This window comes from Argopecten irradians, chromosome 5 (assembly GCF_041381155.1).
Source record: "Argopecten irradians isolate NY chromosome 5, Ai_NY, whole genome shotgun sequence".
NCBI lineage: Eukaryota > Metazoa > Mollusca > Bivalvia > Pectinida > Pectinidae > Argopecten > Argopecten irradians.
In genome coordinates, this window is record NC_091138.1 from 47371744 (window position 1) to 47393357 (window position 21614).

The 21614-nt window shown below is 33.7% G+C and overlaps 1 protein-coding gene across 1 annotated transcript; it reads left to right on the forward strand.

The window, feature by feature from the left end:
* Positions 1-3241: 3241 nt before the first annotated feature.
* On the forward strand, positions 3242-18657 carry LOC138324076 (synaptotagmin-15-like). Its single transcript, XM_069269094.1, has 8 exons — positions 3242-3533; positions 8820-8994; positions 9894-10109; positions 10594-10727; positions 11231-11364; positions 12016-12177; positions 13148-13268; positions 16511-18657. The coding sequence occupies exons 1-8, from the start codon at positions 3518-3520 to the stop codon at positions 16840-16842; spliced, it is 1290 nt and encodes a 429-aa protein (XP_069125195.1). The 5' UTR covers positions 3242-3517; the 3' UTR covers positions 16843-18657.
* The last annotated feature ends 2957 nt before the right edge of the window (positions 18658-21614 follow it).

Below are 21614 nucleotides of genomic sequence, written 5' to 3' on the forward strand. Positions count from 1 at the left end.
CAGCGAATAATATCACCATGTGACTTTGAACAGACTTAGTATGGAATTGATCAAGTTTCACATGTTCCGGAATGATAAACATTCACTGCTTCATTAGAATCGTCCTTCAATCGAATCACGAGCAAATCAAGGTCACAATCTCAAAAGGAAAACTAATAGAAAAGTAGCGAAGGTCTTTATTTGATATACTAGTGATACCTTATTCGTCAAACAAAGTTTTAAATTCTAAAACACTGAAACAATCCGAATGGTGAATCGATGAATGGATTTTTGATAGACGTGGATGGTTGTTCTAAAATGCATTTCAGTTAATAAGTCCATTTCAGCATTAAGATGGATTGACAAGGAGAGGATCAAAATATATGTATGAGATGATGAAATGTATGCAACATACCATAACATATCTGATATACTACCACAGGAAACACACCAGAATATTTTAGATGAGTTTCCCGTCGGTTAAAAACACGAAGACAATATTCCATTTGACTAATTAACATGCTTAGTTTCATGAATCAAGCGCCACCTACTGTATAAAGACTGTGTTCTGCATGTTCCTGTTAAGAAAATCGAATGATTATGAAAACGTTTTTTGCACTTCAATGTTTAAATATATAATTACACTAAAGGACGTGTAACATGATATTTTAGATGAAATGAACACGGTTATTTTTCGTAACGTTAGACTTAGATAAAATGACATTACTTAAGTAACTTTAGACTCATAAATGGAATATAGCCATCCTCGATATTCCAGGGGTTATTATCACAGACGTTATATCCACCCATAGTAAAAATGGAAGCAACAGAACACAAAGGTTTAAGTGGTCCTGTGGTGTACGAATAACGGAAAACTGGTTGACTGTATCGCTTAGAATTTTGGCGTTGCTCTCTCAGAAGTTATCAAAGAAAGTTATTTTCAGGCCTGGTTTTTGTCAGTGTTTTCTCATGAGCTGCCTCGAGTTTTACTTTGAAATAGTCTAGGGGTGAAATGACGTCAGTGATAGTAACCCCTGGAATATCGAGGATGAGTATATAGCGTGATAGACTTACGTATCCACGTGTAGTATATTGTACAACTTGAAGTTGATTACTTATTATCATACTCCACTTTCATTTAGAATGTTCTGATTTGATTAAACTTGATCACATGGCATTGAAATAAGTTAGATATTTCCCCGGAATTGGGATACGAGGCAAATGAACCCTCGAGAAGATAGTTCTTTCCATGGAGACAAATATAGATGCAAATAGTTAGATAATTGGGAAACGAGGTAAATGAACCCTCGAGAAGATAGTTCTTTCCATGGAGACAATTCTAGATGTATCCCTCCACAAAGGACCATACTTGTATATTAGTCGTGTTGCTTTTGGCTAAAATGACAGACAGACACACGACGGTAATACACCTCCATGGATTTTTATTTAAAAATAAACCGATACTTTGTTCGGACAGAAAACATTTCTGCTTCATTGGCGAAAACAGTCGTGCGAATCGAGATCAAATAAGGATTTAGTTTATTCCTTCGGGATATTTTGGGTGAAACCGCCTACATTTACACATAGAACATATATACGGATAACTAACGAAGGAAGTTGTTCCGCAAGGCTAGTTTCACTTATCATGATTCAGACCAACCGTTACTAGACTTAGTTAAATTTGTATGGTCTATAACTTTCGCTCTTTTGGTCATAGTGAAAACTGTTTAAGTGTTATACATATTTTTCTCCGTCTGCCTGAGGTTTAAACTTTCTAATTTTACCACTTTTTATAAAGTTGCAGCACTGGGAGTATCTTTAATTATAAAAGTAAAAAATCTTTTTAACGTGTACACGTGAAAAATAGGCTCGAAAGATTCCGAATCATTCCGAACTCTTCCGAACATCGTCGCGACAATCTCGAAGTAAAACGAGAGTTGTGAAACCAAGAGAAAATATCAACAATTTTTCCATCAAGTTACACGTCAATGTTTAAATATCAAAGGTTTAAGTTACATATCGTTACAGTGAAATTAGCAGCAATACAACTTTAAAACAAACATCAAATATAATGTATAAATCGTCCTGGAATAATAGAGGAATTCTGACGTCACTGCTTGAGGAGAAGATATTCCGAAACGAGAGAAAATAATATCACTATATAGAGGAATTCTTTAGGTCGTTTTGTCCTATTTGACGAATCGGAGTGAGTGTCTGATTTAGCCACCATTACCAAATATAATTTAATGCTTGAAATTCCATTGAGAAAACACTATAAGATACCAATAGACTTAGCAGAGAGTGTTACAAATATAGGGTCTCGTTTCTGATATACCAGTCTCATGCTTGACTATCGATTGATAATCTGAATATTTACATAACATTACAAATATTCATGGCTGAATCATGGAATGTAGTTTTAAACTGTTTGGGTAAGTGATGTTTTTGCAGAGTTTTCAGATCTTTCAATCTTGCTAATTTCTTGAGGAGGTAGTTAAAGTTACAGTACTAGAGCTTAAACTTTTTCATTGTAATTATTTTGTACCTTAAGTTTTTGAATGTTATAGTTATTTTCTGATCATTAATTAACTTCCATCACTGTTAACGAATTCATTTCCATCTCAGTCGCAAAGTAACTGGGATCTGACAATGAAAAACATAAAATCATAATGAATTCTCGTGCAATGAAGATTAAATGTTTTATAGTGGTTCCAAGTTACTACATGGGACTGAGATAAAAATAAAGCACAGAATACATTGCCAACAATAATATTTATATAGAGGATCTGAATAACTCGCTCGTCATAATCTTGGATCTGGGTCGATCATCGGTGACCAAAAAGCTCAGTCGGTAGAGCGTTCGACAAGTGTTCGGTGATCCCGGGTTCGAATCCCTGTCTGAACGCTACAATTTCTCCTCTCCTGTTACAGACCGACCTATAGCGATGAAATTACTGTGTTTATCAAAAGCGAACGTCTTTGACCTTATAACGACTTAGAAAAACGTGACTTCATCTGATGATTTTAGAGTGGGAAAGATACATAAAGGGGAAAATCAATTCTTTGTCATCATTTTCGTCCTGTCATAGCTTGCCGGATCTTACAACAGTCCTTATGTCTGACCGGGAGCCACATAATCAGTGTTTTACGCGCTATGTACCATTATCGCCACTTACTTCTGTTTAAGAGTGGCGACACCTGGCGCTGGTATGGACGATTACACAGATAGACACAGTACAGCGCGCGACCAGGTATGGTGGTATCGCCCACACCAGATCGATAAAATCTAATCCTCGCAAAAGGACAGATGGGAGCAATAAATGTGGACACGATTTGAGAAGACAGAAAGTGTTAAGAATGTAGAGGGGTTTCATAACCACTGTGTGTTCACCCATCTGGGTTGTTTTCACCCAACAGGCTAAACTCTGGGTTACTGTCAGGCTAATTACCCCGGGTTAGCGTTCAGACAAGCCACCGAGGATCACTTACAATTTCCTCGGATCTTACAAAACTCAAGCACAAAATATGAAATGGCAGGATGACCGGAATAACAAGTAAGTTATATACATATTTACAAACCTATACTATTTAGGACGGCACATGAGGCTTTATTTGTACAGAAGGTTTGGTTATTTTTATATTGTTTTCTTTTTACAAATTTGAATTGACTACATTTCCATTAGTGAAAGTTGACTAGGACATTTCATTTAGGTTTCATTTCAACATTATGTGACTCTTGTGCAAAAACACAGGAAATATATATAAATAAAGAAATAGGAAATAATATGTAAAGTCGATTTGATTGTTATGTATAATAGATGAATATTCTGAAGGTTTTTTTAATATGGCAATGTAAACATTATGTAAGCAAACTGTTTATTGATTTCGACCTTAAGTAAGGAGCTTACGAAAGTTTCTTTCATATGATAAATTCATTACTTGTATCAATTTGATCTCACAATACTATACAAAAAAGCAAATATCTATCTGAAACACAACCATGATTATATATACAGTGTATATTCATCAATGAATAAAACAGAAATCATAATATAGACCCGAACGCTCTTATTCTGTTTTATAAACAAGAAAGACGTTGTACAAATATTTTCGTTTAACAAAATATGAATCTTAACCCTACGATGCAAGGGGAAATTAAGCTAACCTTGCTATTATCATCAAGTCATCAAGCTGTTGAATTTCTTCTATAGTATCTTCCGTTATCTTCTCCAGCGGGACATATTGGTCGTGATGATTGTATCGGCCCTAACAAGTCATATAACTTATATAGAACATTTCAGGAGTAAACGTCAAACATTTTAACGAATGCAATTAGCAACTAATTGTTTATGAGGTTTTTACGAGAGTTTTGTGTCTTTAAACAATCAGAGATTTTGTTTAAATTGAACTTTATGTAAATATTTCAGTGCGACTCTTTCGATGGATTAGATGAAAGATTTTTTCCCACAAAATTTAAGTAAACAAATAATTTTTTGTACAAATAAATCCGTACTTACGAAATTATTTATTCACTGAAATTTGGTAAAAGTCTTCACTGCAATTCATTGATAGTATATAAAGAATCGCATTGAGTTTATCAACCAGGATGTGAACTACTCTCAAATATTTATCTAAATTCATATTAACGATAAATCGAAGACAATTGGATTTTGCGGAAAAAATATTCGACATTAAACCATTCATGTCTTGAACTCTAGACCAAGAGTATGAAATGTAAGACACCTTCACTATTTTACCACCTCTGCCTTAGAATGGGGACTGTTAGGAGGGCTTGTGGTAGAATGGTAGATTTTAATACATGAATGAACAATATACATAAATCAATCTAGTTTCTAGAAAAGCTCCATTATGCATTTTGCATACCGTACCATATGTCACAATCTAAACATTTTCTGATGCCGTATCGTATATGACGCAATTTAAATATGCACATAATACCTTTGTATATCTTTATGATAATTTCTAACAAATTCATCTTAATTTTGCATTCCAACATGTGACCATGGGACTCTGGTCGATTTAAAGGTAATTTGCTTCTCAACATCATAACACTTCCCATGGACACACGGAATTATTATTTTTTCTGTTTTCTGGCATTTTTTGTCTTACATTGAGGACTAATCTGACCAAATGGTTAGATGTCTGCCAATCTGGTATTAACCCGCCACTTCATGGTCGTGGAGTCTACGCGGGGCAATATCGAACCACCCATCCCTAATATTTTATTTAAGTGTCGCATTATGATACAATGTATATACATAAACGATCAAGCATTAACATTAAAATGACGTAACATCTAGCCTTATAAGTCTTACGTACAACATAAATCATAAAAAACATCTTTTTTTTATCACGGTTAAAAATACTTTGTATCGGGAAAAGCAATATGAAAGTGGTTTGAGTGATCACGATTTACACAACCCCAGATCTTGGAATGAAATAGGAAAGTTATTCATATTAGAATACTTGAAGTACAATACATATATTGATAATAATAGCCAGGCTGTAAATGAAGGTCGGTTTTATTCCTCCGAGATATTCCTATAGAGTGACCTACATAAATAAACCTCATTTATGATTGCTGAATTCGGCGTCTGACACATATTTACCGGGATGATTTACTTAACACGTTATTTGAAATAAAACAAATAAATGAAACGGGTTATTTTGAGGTCAAACAGATGACATGTGGACAGTCTGTCATAGGGTTTGTCACGTCGCTACATATTGAGTTCGTTAGAAATTTTATTGTCGCGATGAATGACCACAATGCTAAAATTAAGTACACATGTATATTTTGTACGTTGACAATAGGATGAGTGATTTTGTGCCCTTGAGGTTTGTATCGATGGTCAAACGATCTGGATGACTGATGATAGTATTTGCCCTTGAGTGTGATATAACATTTTAAGTTTGTGTACCCGACCTACCATATTCGTCGTTTTATTACCTCAACATGAACCTAAATCGTCATTTGTATATAAATTTACGTATATGATGGATATGGATCAGTGAACCGTATTTAAAGAAATCTATAGATTGCCACCCCAGGCTCCATTCTATTGCTATACATAGAAATAAGTACTTAGTTTCAATTTCGCTCAAAAAAAGTAAAGCAATCCATGACAAAATGGAAAAATATTCTTAATATATAATCGTAAATTATATTTAATGTAGTGATCCTGAAAAGGTTTAAATTTTGACGATTTAAACAATAGTAAGGATCACGACATCCAATGGAGCATGGAGATTAGATCTATATATATCTACGTATACTCACCCGTTAAATGTGACGTAGACTTGTGTACTGAAGCAGAACGGGGATGACCCATAGATACATGTACAATGTACCATCAATCACAGGTGTTTCATCTTGTTTGTTTTGGACAACTTTGCCGTAATATTTTGTAAATGGGTATGGTGTCAACTGGAGATGATTAACGGTAGGTCTACTGAAATACATAAATTTTATAGGATTTTTAGGATTTATATCAAAGGATATATTTAATCATAATAAATTACACCTTGAAGTTATTTACACTGACGTCACGTTTGATTACTTTCGCACGAAAAATAACACTGTCGCAAATTCAGTTAGATTGTAAAGAATACACAGTATATTTATGTGATTTATTCTTATTGTTGAAAAGTATTAATTCATTCACCTCTGAAGACACAATTAGACTCTTTGAAATCAAAGACAAGAGTAGTCTATTACGAAATTTCAGGGATTTAAGTATTTTAAATGTCTGTTGGTAGATATTTACTCTTGAGACAATTGTTTCACTACGTCAAAAGATATTTTGATAAAAAAAACCAATGGTTGGTAAAGAGAGGAATTTCCGCATTAATGATAACAACATTTTTTTACCAACTACGACGGTATACATGTATGCCGTATTTGCATATTGCAGAGTTATCTGCCCTTGTGGGTAGGTATTGATTGTGGCGTCATGTGTTTGCGAGCGTAACGTCATACTTTTAGGAGAAAACGACGTGAATTGCACTCACAAAATAATGACGTAACAATCGATTTCTACCCGCAAGGGAGCTAAATCTGTAATATGTCAGGACGGAATATACATACTAGTGGTAAATGTAAATTAAATTCCCTGTAATATAACTAATGAAATGTAAAGTACATGCAATATATGATAAAGTACATTATACTTGTTGTTAAGAGTTTGAGATTATGACGGGATGTGTGTGTGCAGTCCACTCCACATATGTGTAATAAGTATGGACGGATATTTGCCTATTTACAAAAAAAAAAAAAAAAAAAAAAAAACGAAATAAAGATTATGCAAATCAGTGGATAAGTCAATACATAGATTGCATACAACTATTTCATGAAAGATATCAATTACACCTCAGACATTTTAAACATATTTTGTTCAACCTGATCTTTATTATCGACAATTTGTCCAACATCAGAAATTGATATGCAGCTTACATCTGTGAGTTTTCCTTTTGAAGATCTAAACTGAATGTTACATATCTTAAATGTATACCTATAATATATGTAATATATTCTAAATTCTGGTAGATATAGTATAATATAAACTACATAATCATCGATAAATAATTTGTCACACATCAGAATTATATATGAAGCATGCATCTATGAGTTTTCCTTTAGAAAATTGAAACTGAATATTATATATTTTAAAGGTACACCTAAATTATATGTAATATATTCCAGATTCTGGTAGACGCGGTATATAAACTACATCCCAACGGACGTGCTCTATATACACATTCACGTCTTGACATTTGTGTTGATTTTGTGAAACCTTAAAATTTATTTTATAGGAAAAACCTGGTGTTCACTTCACTTGCCCATTATACAACTTTATTTGATAAGACATGCATACTGAAGGATCGTTGATTTAAAGTAAATTAAAGTCGCCGTGAAAGATGTAAATCTTGTTCAGTTACATATGCATATTGACTCTCCCCAACGGGCTCCTTGCGTTGGATCAATTGCCTTGGCATTTTGTTTCACATTTGATTGAAATTTACATGGAATTTATTTCAAATGGAATTTGATAAGACGAAATTGATTAAAACTAGAAAACAAATAACTTGTTCGTAATACGCATGTAACAAACTGGCCCAAGCAACATCATTTCAATTTTTACACCGCAAGATGATTTGATTTTTTTTTCATTTTTTTTTCAATTTTTCATTTCAAATGAAATAAAAACACAGTTCTAGGCCATGGTGTGTGTTTTTCCGTAGTACATATTGAGCTGTCATTTAGATTAATGAAAGGCTTATTTATGCTTCTCTGGCAAAGGTGGGGACACTGTTCATAAGATTAATGTCTTCTATATAATAAGAAAGACGAGGCGTTGTAATCAATACATTTGACAGGGACTGATAAAGGTTGCCAGGTATACATAAATGCATTTGATGGGACACTCAACTTAATGTAGGCTATATAATGTTCTGGGCCTCGACTACGATATCATACCGATAACGTGTAAGCATTAGCGTATGTCATTTTCACATATCGACCATCTCGTCAACATTCACTGAAACAGATGTTTTTTAATGTAACAAAACAATATATACGCAGTAAATATTTGTAAGATGTATGGCCAATCTTGTTTATAAACCACATTAAGTATACACAGTCCCTTTGGGCGATGATCACGGAAACTTTAAAGAAAATAACACTTTCAATTTTGAAATTGGATCATTCATGTGTCGGACGCATATAGTGCTTGTTTAGACCGATGTATTAACGTTATAGACGGCCACGTGTGTTTGAAGAATCTGATTTAGACGCCATTTTTTTCTATTCGCTATGTCAGATGAAACTCTGGGTGTGATCATCGGCAGTGTAGCGGGAGGTGTCATCCTCGTCGTCATCGTCGCTGTCATCAGCCTTGTCGTCTGTCGGAGATTAAAACAGAGACATAGATCATTGAACTATGATTGGGAAAACAGCGACAAAATCCAAATCACTAAGTCGGCACCGATTTCCAGGTAACAATAACGCCCATTTCTTTTGTTATGCTTGCTTACGGAATATCAAAGAAAAGTTTATGAACGTTCAAGAGTGGAGAAAAGCCGGAATATCCGGGGAAAAACCACCGATGTATGATCAGTACCTGGCAACTGCGCATGCCCTACGTTAAATTCGAACTCGACTTCAGAGGTGGAGGGGTAGTCGTGATATGTGGGAACATCTTTAGTCTAAAAGTCTAACCCCGAATACATATCCACATAACCAGGACGCGTGGTTTGTTTACCTATGATATATCGAGTAACTGTAAACGTGTATCAATCCACGAGCGTTAATTTTCGCGTTTTGCATGTTTACATATTTCGCGATGTTGTCATTTTCGTGATAAATGTTTCCCCTGATATGCAAAAAAAAATATTACGCTTGGGGGAAATTTTTATCACTAAAAATGTTTTTGTAATTAGCGTAAATATCCACTAATGCTATCAATACAAGGTGAAGCTGTCCCGACTTCAAATAATGCTCGATGAATCCCAAACCCAGAAAGCTCCAGATATAAATTGTAGACAATTTAGACATAGTTGTCCATACAATTTGATTGGTGTGTATCTCTAGGTGTAGTTTTACTTATGCAGTTTAAAATGCTACATATTACAAACTTGAGTAATTTCAAAAAAAATCGGAAATAACGCCATTCAGTACTTCAATAATTTCACTTTTTTTCGGAAATAACGTCATTCAGTATCGTCATCTGGGCATAAGTCAATAATTTACCAGTCAGGGAATGTCTCCTTTTATTCTGCGAGTATTTATATTGCAAAAGATTCCAACTGTGGTATTGATGTCAGAAAAACAATTTCTAGTTTTTATGAAAAGTTTTATTTACATTAACATATATACTATATATAATTCATTACAGGAGCGCCTCTCCAAATATGGTAAAGCGGAAGTCATGCCCCGACACTGCTGTGTTTAAAGGAATGATGGTGCGGTCCATGACAACGGATGGAATTCCGGATTTCTCTCTCCCACCAGAAAGGGTCCAGCCATGCGGTACACCACAAAGAAGCCAAAGTTTGGCCCCAATACAGCAACAATATGGTCTGATAGGGGATATACAGCCCGACCTGTACAGGTAATGGGAACACAAAGATTTTAACTTTTAAAATAAAGTTACATATTTATGACAAAAAAGGTCTTTTACATTCAGAAATTTTTTTTTATTAACCTATCGACTTTTCAGCCGTTATAACTGTTGTTGTATTTGATGAAACAGATAGCGTTTTTCCTTCCGGGACGCTGTCCAAAGATGAATTTATGTCGGTTATCCGCCTTGCTTAATCTTTGAACATGATGCCAGTATTGTGATATCGCCTTTTTGTTGTACTCTTTTGTGTACAATGAGAAATGTTATCTTTTCTTATTTAAGATTATCTATTCAATGATTTTGAATGTTGTTTTTTTTTTAAATTTTATGATATCTTACGAAAAAGGTCATGATCTAGATTATCGTTTTTTCCCACACTCATGTCAACGTCTATCGAGTGATAATGGTCTTTAAAAATGATATTTTACATTCTGTGCACGCAAGATCAAGACAAAGAGGTTTTTATATACAGATCATATGTTGGATACGAAGAGGACGATTTTCATCTACCTCCGAGTGAACATGGCCGCCTCTGGTTTAGCGTCATCTATGACGCAGTTGTAGAACAACTTCACGTGACACTGGTCAAGGTCAAAGAGCTAGTAGGTGAGTCGTTTGTGTAAATAGCCTCATTGATGCGCGTTGTTACATTACCAGGCACATAATGTACATGCGAAATGCATATCACATACTTTATAAATGTCGCTGAAATTAACATTAAAAAATGTATACCTTTAACAAATTTTCATTCGGGAACGATTTACTTTCGCGAATTTCGCGACCCAAGTTAATTCTTGAAAGTTGATCTCCATGAATGAATTTCTACATCTTTAATATTCAAGATAGGAATTTTCATACAATGCTTTAAACTGCAAATGTTAATCTTTGCGAATTTTTTAAATGCAAAATTGCGAAAATTAGTAGCCGTGAAAGATGGTTTACAGGATAACATTACATTTGCCATACATTACACATGTAAAAATGTTATATAAGATAACAGTCAGTCTGACCTTTGAACTTAATGATGTTTGATTTACATGCTATTTTCGTAAAAAGGGGAAATGACCAACACATATGGTTCTAAAGTGAACATTATTTTTTTGTGACAGGGCGTGGCAGAGAAAATGGCGCCCGGGACCCGTTTGTTAAGATTTTCCTCCTACCAGATGAGAGAAATTGCAGGATATCAAAAGTTCGAAAGAAAACACTTACTCCCGTGTATAACGAAAACTTTGTATTTGAGGTTTGTAATATCTTAATGTATTTGAACTTCTGCGATGTTTATATTGATAAGCAGAGTTTTTTGAGATTTTTATCAATCATAGTGGACAATATTTATTTTATCCCGACTTTGCATATTACAGAGTTAGCTCCCTTGCGGGTAGGTATTGTTTGTTACGTCATTATTTTGTGAGCGCAATTCACGTCGTTTTCTCCGAAAAGCATGACGTTACGCTCGCAAACACATGACGTCACAATTAATACCTACCCGCAAAAGCAGATAATTCTGTAATATGCAAATACAGAATATTTAGTAGCGTAATAGTTCGGAGATAATGTGTAATATTTTAATTAGATATTGATTAATACATAAATGCATATATAGATATTATATTATATAAATTATTTACTATTCAAAACCTCGTTTAAATTCATAAATATCGAATGCATGCATAATATCTTAATATTCGAGATATAATCAATAAGATAATAAAAATTCCAGATCATTTACATCAAAAAGTATTCACTTCATTTGAAAACAATAGCAGTCTTAAATTCTCAATATATTGTGACGTAAGCTCTGTCGTCAACAGAGCCACTTTGATTTCATTAGTAAACAACACTGAATAACCTTTGTTGTAAAGAGAACTTAAAAAAATATTACATTTGGTAGGTAAGTCCCGAGGACATTGGGGAGAGCATCTTACGTTTCTCCGTGTATGACGTCGACAAACGTCGCGTGCGGCACTCCCTAGGTCACGTGCTACTGGCATTAAAGGACTTAGACCTCACCAAAGGGGATACGGTATGGAAGGATCTTGAACAAAGCCATCAGGTACAGTCAGACAAAATGCTCATAATTTCAGTATCTAAAGTTAAATATGTCAAATCTGCGCGAAAAGTCATTTTATTTTTTCTTAAGCAATCGAATGAAAACAATGAAGTGTGATAAATTAAGCAGTGAAAATCATTCAAATCGACAAACAAACATGTATTTTGCCTTGCAATCAAGAGATATGCACACATCAAATTCTTTTGTGCCCCATGTATGTTTAGATGGAACATATCTGCGGAAATCATTTCAGAATTACTTATAGCAGTTTACAAATGCGAAAATGAAATTGTAGACTACAACTTCATCCATTCGCGAATGTATGATCTACCAAAATGTACATGATCAAATTTGGAAGGTGAATGATTAGATAATAGAAACATAGCGATGACATTGGGACTAGTTTACTAGCTGACAAAGGGAATATATCCTCGCCCATATGATACACTAAATACTGAGTGAAATATGCGACTGAAATATACACGACTTGAAATCGACATGTATTAAATATATTACATTGATTTTCCATTTGGCTTACATAACACATGTGCAAATATACACGTATATGTACACTGTATGTACATATCAAATTACAATGAAAGCTGGATAAATCGAACCATTTCAAAACTTGGTCAAGCTATTCGCGTGTGCATTGTGCTTGAATGGAAGGTTTTGTCGAGACCAACACAATTATTTTAACATGTGAATTTAGACTAGGTGTTAAAATCATACAGGATCGCGTTGTAACGTACAGAAGTTTGAACCAGTACTTTTGAAAATTAAAAAAAAATATTGGTCATACATATATTGCATGTGAATTGCGGAAATAAGTCATGTTCGGGCAACAACTTTATATCGATCTTGGTAAAAAAAGGTGACATACTCGCATCACTTGAAATCGATATCATTTGCAAGTACATTTGTACTCAGGTCACCTCAAGCTTTTTTGAATTAACTCGTGTTTCTTCTATAGATATCGGATGCCCCCGGGGAGTTATGTTTTAGCCTAAACTATCTACCTAACCTTGATAAAATAAAGGTGCTTATACTGAATGCACGGAAATTACGTCAGATGTCTTTTGACCGAGACTCAGGTAAGTCAAATATATAGATCGCAAAATGGCAACTAGTAATATCAACTAAGTTAGTTTTACTTGCTAATTAATTCGTGTATTCTGCGAGCGCTTATAACTCGTGAGGTTTTAATCACCGTGAAATTGTTTCAATTAGATGTATATATTATAGAAATGTAACAGTGTGCAGAATTTGCAATATCTTTAATACCTGCCTCTATCAGGGATCGAACTCGGGACCTCTGGATTTCTAGTTTGACGCTCATCCGATCAAGCAAAAAATAAGTTCTCGCTAATCGAGCAATATAATGCGGCGAGTACTAGTATTGACCAGAGTTACCTACTTGCCCTCCAGGAAAAAGCTCGTACTCGAGTTTCCAGGGTCACACTGATTCCTTCGCATGTATCGTCTTGTATCATTTCCGAGTCCCTACATGGGCGCCAATGTAGCAGGGTCACTGTACCCAGCCGGATGAGGGTAACTGTAGTTACGCTCTACAAAAATGGTGACTGTGATTTAGGTCAGATTTCGCATGTTTCAGATTACGTAATTTGCCATATTTCAAAGGTTTTTATTCGTGTCCAACAAATCACTTTAGTATAAAAATAAAATTTGAAGCGTAACGCGTACGTAAATGACTGAATAAGCGAAACAAGCCACCACAAAATTGATATTTAGTGGGTAACCGAAATTTAAATGTGCGTAACTGAGTAATGATTTTTAGGTGAATGATGGGTATCTGGCAAACATGGAGCGTAACTGACTTTTCACATATGGATGAAAAGACCTGTTGTTTTTGTTTTGATTTTTATTATTCTTCTACACAGAAATTTGTATACAATTGAATGAAAATCCTTGTTGGTGAAAAACCCGTCAAATTTTCCAGTGACAATTTCTATTTTTTCTTTGTTTTCATACTACATCCATATTTCTGATTGGTCGATTCTTTCCATATCTCTAGAAAAGTTGAAAGTTTTGGCAGTTGTTAGATTTGAAGTGTCAAATGGCGCAATTATTTTAAATTATTTATATAAAAACATGTAACAAATGATTGTAAATAAGTTGTAAACTACTGATGTGATGTCCACTATCCCTCCTTCTTCATTCATCTACCACTTTCTTCTCTCTTATCTGTTCCGCTTTAATAAAACTGATTATGGTATAATTTCAAACAACAAGCCATTATATGATATCTACAGTATGATATGTGTTAAAAAATTCAATGGGGAGGGCGTTTCTAAGTTTTAACTTGTGTCCCGGCGTGAAACCTTGACGTTATTGTGACGTCACAATAGATACAACGACGTTGGGTATTGATTTGAAACAAAACTAATTCATTGGAAAATCAATGAAAATATACGTTTAAACGTATTTTATTTTATATTGTAGTCTCAAAAATTAATTATAAACAAAATATTTTTCATATCCCGATGAAGTTGAAACTAGTGACATCATTACTGAATTATCTTGACGTCATTGAAAAAGGAAAGCCCATTTAGGCTTTAGAGATTATGACGTCACATCTAAGGGGATATTCCCTCGATCAAATTTTGACACAGGTTACTGGACTCGCAATATAGTATCTGGACTAAGTCAAGTTTCCTTGAGTACTTTTCGCCGTTGATATTGCATTTGATGAATACTTCTTAGAAACGTATGGGCGAATAAAAACAGCAAATACACCAGTCATATAACAATAAAATTGTGATCTCATGTATATTTGTTGTTAACGTTTTATATGATTTAGTGTTCTGAATATTTACTCCCTTCAAACTTTCAAAGACGACACGAGGTATACTTACAAGAATTAACAGGTAAAAAAGCATCTTTCATAGCCCTTTGGTTATCTTTTCATAAGTCATTTCGAGATGTCAGATCCGTTCATAGTATATATTTTGATAAATTAATGGTAATAATGAATATGCATGATTTGAAATCGCTGTCGCTTGAGAGCGTCATTTATTATCGGCACACGTCTTTTGACGTCTGTGCACAAGAAACAGAAATATGTCAACGAGATTAACACCCGGCCAGTCTGATATAAATTTATTGAAATTAAAACATCGGTTTAATACCTACAAAAATCGTTATATCTATGATATTTGGCAGAGAGGGTACTGAACACCTTGCATAGCGAATTCGAAGTTGAGTACAGCTGTAACAACTAATTAAGATAAAAGTTTTCTTATGATTCGCGTATTAAAGTTAATAGTCGGGCAAAGGAATGTTTAAGTCGGTAAAAATAGTGTTAATATTTTTTTATTATTTTTTATGAAACAGAAAAATGAAATTTGTAGTCAAAATCGCTCTGCATGAGAAAAATTTAATTCATATTTTTTAATATAGGAATCCTAAAACGCCCTCCCGACTGGCTATGTCCTTGTTGATACGTAACCTTGCTTTCAAACAGTTAGGCGAATTTATTTTTAGAACTGCGCAAAAATACTTTCAATGGTCAAAACCGGACAACGTTAGCAGAACTTGATTATCGTTTTGATATGTATGGCCTTTTGGAAGAAAAATAAACGCATTTAGACTTTGTTTTCTTTGGCCGACTATTCACTGAATCATCTATACAATCTTGATTTATTAGAGGAAAAGATGTGGATTATTTTGTGTTTTGTATTTTTTTCACAATAGTTTAATTCATATTTGACAAAATCTTAATATAAAATCAACGCATAAAACAAGGACGTAGGAAGCGGGAGGGGCAATTGTCAGTTTTGGTGTAACATATTCAGATGCTACAATAAGGGTTACCATGGAAACATAATGGAGGAACATATATGTTCTGAAATAAAGGGTAAACGTGATTTCATTAGTTAGAAGTAGCCTTGCTGTTCTAGTTATGTCTGGATTTCTTTTCGTGGCGATTTAATTTTAAAATGTAAGTTATATAATTAAGTCACACTTTTCTCTGATAATATTCTTTGCGAGTTTTTCCAAAACAGATCAGATAGCTTCTACCATAATACTTTCTTATTAAGGAGTTTTTGATATTTCAATATGAATTAATAGTTAAAACATTAAAACTTTGCTGTTGTCTTGGAAGCATTAATTATTCATTCTGTAGCACCTCAGGTAAATAAGTTTGGAGTTGATTATTTGGTCCCAAAGAAAGATAACTCTGACTTAAGTGTAAATTCTATTGATATTATGTTTGCTCATGCATTGCTTTTAACAGAATTTGTAAGAATTCAAATTTTGTGATTTATTATGTTGTATGGCGTATAAAATGTAAAATTTGTGTCTTTTGTTTCAGGGACATACGTACGAATCAACATGATGCACGGGCGAAGGCTATACAAAGTGAAAAAGACTGCAACATATCGCGCCTCCACCGATCCAACATTCAATGAATCATTCACGTTTTCTTTAGTTGGTAAGGTGCTGGACTCGTGCAGTTTCGAAATATGTGTTATGACGTCATCAAAATCGCCGCGGAGTCATGACAACGTGTACGGAAAGGTTGTGATTGGTTCTTTTATGTTCTCACGTGGGGAGGAACTGTTACATTGGCAGGAGATGATGTCACAGCCACGAACACCTATACAGAAATGGCATACTCTAACTGGTAATGGTAACAATCATTAAAACATGGCTCTGAATTCGTCGCAAAACGAAAATTGATATAGACAAATCCTTGCTCAGGTTCAGCCATACTCAAAGGGAGGAAAAAGCCCTTTACTATTACAGTGATTTGTTAGTGATTAAGCGATTACTTTGATATAAAGAAATTCATTGCCCAGAAAGACATCTTGAAGAAGGGAAGGACGGATTGTTTAGGGATCAATATGTATTCAAAATGCTTTTCGTCTAAAAATAAACATGTATCAAATCAATTATTTTCATAAATATGCATTATTGGAGGATCATCTCGTAAGCTTACGGTTATTAAAACATTATTTTGATGTTGTTTAATCTAATGGATACTTGGATACTGTATCTCCCTATCCTTGAAATAGATAGCGGAGCCAATATGACGGTGACCTTATTACAAGGTTTCTAAACTCATTAACTGTCCTTGACAAACGCACAGTGGCTACAAATGGCATATTAAAACATTAAAGGGAATTCATTTTTGGAAAACCTTCGGTAAATTTCACTTTAACTTGGATCGGATTTTTCCCGACTGATTTAAGAGACGAGTCAATCGCAAAATCAGTTTGATTGCGATCATTGCCACGGAGATAAAACTTCTATACTTGGACATTTTGGAGATAATAAACAGATTAGGACGTCTTTCTTACATCAAGCTGTTTGTACTATAGACACTAAGTTTGGTTTCAAGTTCGTCTTCGATTGTATTTGGACAAGAAGAGCTTGCTATACGTTGTCGATAAAAGTCCAAGTTGTACTTCTTTCGGCATTAAACTGTTACTCAAGCTGCTGACTGTCTGAAATGAGTTTTGTAATAACAGTTTGTAATCGATATATTTTGATTAATTGAAATTTGTTATACTCTCATTTAATAAAACATGATGATGTCATTGGTGAAACCTTGTTGTTTTTTAACATTTCGTTTCCGACAGGTCAAGTTAAGCTGTTTTATTCGATTTAAACATGTGTTATAATATTTTTATATATAGTTTTATGTTTTATGTATAAGGCTATATTAGTTAAACTCTTCAATACGTATTCATTTCTTACGCACACTTAGGGTATAATTAAGTTTCCAACGAATAAAATGTTTGATTTTTCTCTAGACGGTTAAGGATATTTGCTTTATTCCAAGACAGTATCTATTTTGATAATCAATGCCAAATCGTTTTCCATTTGTGTATTGACAATATCAAATTGATATTGGGTCGCGATAATTGAACTTAATATTTAAATGCATCGTAAATATCTAGTTAATGTAAAAGTTTTGTTTAAGTTATGTGAAATCTTGCGTTTTTGGAAATCGTGATACATTTATTCAAGTATAGCTGTGTAAAATTGATTTCAAATTTTGTATTCAAATAAAATAATTTTATTTTTGTGTATCTAAAACACTACCAGTGATTATGGAATCGGATCTATGGGAAATCCGGAGTACTGAAAAGTAAACTAGTCTTTGGTCGTTCCCTCGTAAATGTCTCATATTTGTTGGTTCAAAAAACCAAACGCTAGACAAGCAAATTTATAATGTTTTGGAACACATTTTATCAACTCAGTCGCAGCGGCCATTAAACATTATCTTTTCACAACAAAAATATCAATATGAATACAAAAATAAACTTTAATAGATCAATATTGTCAACTGATAGCAATGTTTATGAAGATGATCGACATAATTATGTTATGAATTAAGGGATTATTTTATAAATAAAATATCTTTTGAAACAATGTTCAACTTTGCTCAATCAAAACGCCGCTCACACTATTTAGTATTAACATATACACATTTACGGTATTAACATATGCTTTTATAAAACAAATATGTCGATATAAATTGCACTGAAAGCTAGTTCAATATTGTAAAAATAGTAAATAGTATGATAAACTCAAAAGATCCATAACGATAGTTTGAATGATGAAATATGCGTTATGTGCTGCTTTCGTTATTTCCCTGGTTACGATGTAAGAATCTATAAACAATTATGCATCGATGTTTATTCTAAAAATGAAAATATTGTTAGCATTGTTTCGTGAACAAATAATGGAATTTCTATACACATGAAATAATTTTTCCCTTTTCTAGGAGCAAAGTACTGATGGACTTTTTATGTTGCACAGCAAGAGTACATGCTTCATAAACAGACATTCATCTAGAATACCAAAGGTACCATAACGGCTACGATTACATACACACTACACTCACACGATAATCCTTGTTCCTTTGCTCAAAAAGCCCCATTTCGTTTCCAAAATATTTCGTTTCCGAAATGGATTTAAATTTCTAAATTTTAACTGTAAAACGAGTTTGATAATTATGCAGAGTCAAAAACGTTAAAAACTTACCATTAATTATATACCTTTAATTAATTCCAGAACAATTTTAGAAATATAAAAACTTTTTAAAAAAGTTATATGTGCCGTAACAGGCCGAACATTTTGACATTTAATTTTTAATTCATTAATCTATTGAAAACCATAAGGTTTGATGAATTAAGCTATAAAAATCATTCAAATGACTTCAAATGCCTTACTAACGGTAGTTTGTTATGTATGACACTAAATACATGTAGTTATGAGATAAGGGAGATAACTCCTATAGCTTTTTTTATCAATACATCCTATGAAGGTCATATCATTGATTTAGGTTATAGAACTTTCTAGAATATAATCATGTATAAACAAATATGTTTGTAAACATGTTGATTTTAGGTAGAGATCTAGAATGATCTATTTCCAGAAAGTTATGTGTGTTTACTTGTTTACTGTTTTTGGTTAGATATTTCTAGAAGTAGAAGGTTCTCCAATATTCTTGAATTACGGTTTAGCTATATATACTCCAGCTGTCCAAGGCTAATCAGAACTGTAATGAGACCTGTAATAAGACATACCAAGAATTGTACAGCGCCATATAAGATTCTATTGGGAGAGCTATTGTGACTTTATCTGTGGATTATTACAACATTTTGTGTGGAGTTATTCATATTGCCTGGAACTTTACAAATCATCGGTGGACATTCAATTTCCTTGTGGATTTGTGATTATTGTTAATTTGAAACCTGGAAGGATCAAGGATTATACCAGGACATTCGCATACAGATAAGTAACACTTTAAATCATCGTACTAGTCTTGTACCACCACCAATTACTTTAGATATTGTAAACCATCTCTGTATAATATTGTATATATAATTAAATTGTGTTTTGAATTTAGCTGCTGGTTTCTCCTTTCTGTTATTCGTTAATGTAACAGAAATTGGGGGCTCGTGTCCGAGATCGATATTCAATTTGTGAAATCTAACTTTGAAAAAATTAATTAAGAAATTTTCAAAATTTTGTGTACAAACTTTGAGTTTACATTTGAAACCAACAGCTAGATAAATATGACTACTATGCAGGTAGAACAGTTTGTTAAAGCGCCATCCCTGGAAGTTCTTTTGCAAGTTAGTAAGAAGGATTTACTATTATTGGGTAAACATTTAGGCCTTACTATCAAAACTAATTTGAGGAAAGCTGAAATTAGGAATGTAATTATAAGATATTTTGTTGACAATGGCAAATTTGACTCTAGTGCATTAGATAGTATAGAGGAAACAGTCACTTCAGAAATCCAAATTAGACAAATGGAACTTGAACATGAAATGAAAATGAAACAAATAGAGAATGAAATGAAAATGAAACAAATAGAGAAAGAAATGAGAGAAAGAGAAATAGAAAAGGAGTTAAGAGAAAAAGAAATAGACAAAGAAAGAGAGTTAAGAGAAAAAGAAATGGAAAGAAAATTAAAAGAAAAAGAGATCGAGAGAGATCAGATGTTAGAACTAGAGAAGCAGAAAATTCAAGCTGAAACAGAACTTAGAATTAAAGAATTAGAGCTAGCTTCTCAAGACGGTTCAAGTAATCCAACTTTTAGGGGTTTACAAGGAAACAGAGGTTTTGATGTCAGTAGAAATATTAGGTTAGTTCCTCCTTTTCAAGAGAAAGAAGTTGACAAGTATTTTCTACATTTTGAGAAAATAGCTGATAGTATGAAATGGCCTGAAGATAAGCTTACAATGCTTCTTCAGAGTGTCTTGATTGGTAAAGCTAGAGACATTTATTCTTCTTTATCTGTTGATGATATTTCAAATTACCAAGTAGTCAAGAAAGCTATTTTGAAAGCTTATGAGTTAGTTCCTGAGGCTTACCGCCAGAAATTTCGAAACTCAAGAAAGAGAGATGAACAAACTCATGTAGAATTTGCCAGAGAAAAGGAACAATTATTTAATAGGTGGTGTGATTCTAAAGAAATTGATGACGATTTCGGTAAATTGAGGCAATTATTGTTGATAGAGGAGTTTAAACGTTGTGTCCACACAAACATAAAAACTCATTTAGATGAGAGAAAAGTTGAAGCACTTAGTGAAGCAGCTACAATGGCTGATGATTACGCTCTCACCCACAAAGGCTCATTTGTTAAAAACAGTTCTCAAGACAAAAACAGTACCACAGGTACTAGTAAATTTGGTCAGCCTAGGAACCCAACCTTTAGTGGCCCTTCTAACGACAAACCTAAATTAGGTGATAAGACTAAGTCTGATTCTAAAACAGATCATAGGGCAGGTGTGGGGTCTCCTTCTGGTCCTGTTTGTAATTACTGCAAGAAAGTAGGGCATACTATGTCTGAATGTTATTCTCTCCAGCGTAAGGAGCAAAGGCGTAAACAGTCAGTTCCTTCTGTGTTAGCTATGTCAAAGCCTAGTCAAAAACTTAGTGATATTGTGGAAGAT